Source organism: Aplysia californica, unplaced genomic scaffold (assembly GCF_000002075.1).
Source record: "Aplysia californica isolate F4 #8 unplaced genomic scaffold, AplCal3.0 scaffold00307, whole genome shotgun sequence".
Classification (NCBI taxonomy): Eukaryota; Metazoa; Mollusca; class Gastropoda; order Aplysiida; family Aplysiidae; genus Aplysia; species Aplysia californica.
The window spans coordinates 230,168-232,079 of NW_004797577.1; the positions used below are offsets into that span (position 1 = coordinate 230,168).

Consider the following 1,912-nt stretch of genomic DNA (forward strand, 5'->3'; position numbering starts at 1 on the left):
GGGGTCTAGTTTTAGTACAGGTTTTACGGCGCTCGCAACAGCATTAGGTCATATGAGCGCCAAGGGTTTGATGTCAACAGAGAAGTCCAAACGGGGAATCAGACTTACTCTGTTCACCTCTCTAGCTTCAACAGCACAAGGTCGGCTTCGACTATCAAGGCATCCCGGAAATAGTGGGTCACAAGATTATGACAAACATACGAAAGAAGTAGAGAAAAAATGACGATAGTAAGGATTAGGAAAGAAACAGCAGCAGTTCCCTGTTGCAGTTCAGGCACAGTTATCAGCATGACATTGATGAATCAGCCCATTTACAATTACAATTCTACAGTGCATGAGAATTCGAGATGTTAATGTCCACCCCCCCCCCCCTTGGGAATGGCCTAAAGACACTTCCGTCAGTAGCACCGCCCTGGGTGGTCTTTTCAGTCTAAATGTAAGTATTTTTACAGCCCTTACGACACAATTTTGATCATTTAAGAGGCGGACTGGAAAGCTGAAGACCGGAAGGAGTGGAGGAAGCTGATGGCCAAATCTTCCAAAGCGTCTCGACGGACATCCAGTCTACGGGGATAGGTGAAGGAAGGTGAAGGAAGGTGAAGGAAGGTGAAGGAAGGTGAAGGAAGGTGAAGGAAGGTGAAGGAAGGTGAAGGAAGGTGAAGGAAGGTGAAGGAGGCCGGCTTTTAACCCTGCCTGTCAAGGCCAACCCGGGATGAAAAGGGTACACCATTCCAGCAGAAAGTCTGAGATACAATGTACTCGACAAAAATGTCTCGAACTCGGGTCTCCAGCGTGTGACAGCGAAGCGCCTAACCTCTACAGAACAAACTCCGGGGAGCTTGGCTTATTAGTGGCGTCTGTGGCCTAGTGGTTAGGCTCTCGGACTCGCAACTGTAAGGTCGTGGATTCGAATCATGTCAGGGACCTGACGTTGTGTCCTTGGGAAAGGCACTTTACACGAGTTTTCCTCACTTCACCCAGGTGGGAATGGGTACCTAGCTATAGACAGTGAAAGATCTTGTCAGTTTGTTAGTGTTTGAGCGCTCAATCAGCTGGTTGCACTGTATGCTTCCCGGGAAGCTGAGAATGTTTCTGAGTGTTCTATGGTCTGCTGGGGTAATAATATAGTGTAAAGCGCATAGAGCCTGTTGTTGAGCGGGGTTATGCGCTATACAAATGCTATCTATTATTATTATTAATACTTATGAGATGAAACCTAGTGCACATACTTTGAAAGTTAAAAAAATGACACCCTCATTTTCTTTTAATAAAGCGTGTTTGGGTGTACAGTTTTACTTTTTCTTGTTCTGCGTACCCCTGATGGAGGTCAGGGGATAACTTTGTGTAACAGCATTAAGAAAAAAGACCGACTTTGGCGGGGATCAAATTTCAGGCTCCTGGTTGACGGTAGAGCAGGACATACCTGATGAGCTACTGAAGCCAACATCTGGGCAATAAAGATTCATCTTATCTTATCTTAGCATAGTTTATCTTGTCTTATCTTATCTTAACTTATATTATCTTATTTTAACGTATCTTATCTTATCTTTTATCTATCTTGTCTTATCGTATCTTATCTTATCTTATCTGATCTTATCTTATCTTATCTTATCTTACAATTAACGTAATGTATTATCGTCCATTGAACGAATCAACAGCCTCAGCTCTTTTATCTCACAGAGATCACTGGAGCAACTGAAGAAAGCCATCAAAGGTTTTGTGGTCATGAGTGAAGAACTGGAGATGATATACATCGCCTTTCTCAACAATCAGGTGCCCAGCTAATGTGTATGTGTGTGTGTGTGTGTGTGTGCGCGCGCGCGCGTGTGTGTGTGTGTGTGTGTGTGCGGGTGTGTGTGTGTGTGTGTGTGTGGGTGGGCGGGTGGATGAGTGTGTGTGTGTGTGTGTGTGT

General features: G+C 44.7%; 1 protein-coding gene across 1 annotated transcript in view; it reads left to right on the plus strand.

Moving 5' to 3' along the window:
* LOC101855959 (dynein heavy chain 6, axonemal) overlaps positions 1 to 1,912 on the plus strand; it is a gene marked incomplete in the record, with an annotated part of 98,470 nt that overhangs the window by 90,775 nt on the left and 5,783 nt on the right. The window contains 1 exon segment of the mRNA XM_035970687.1: positions 1,683 to 1,773. Within this exon segment, the coding sequence (XP_035826580.1) occupies positions 1,683 to 1,773 (91 nt within the window).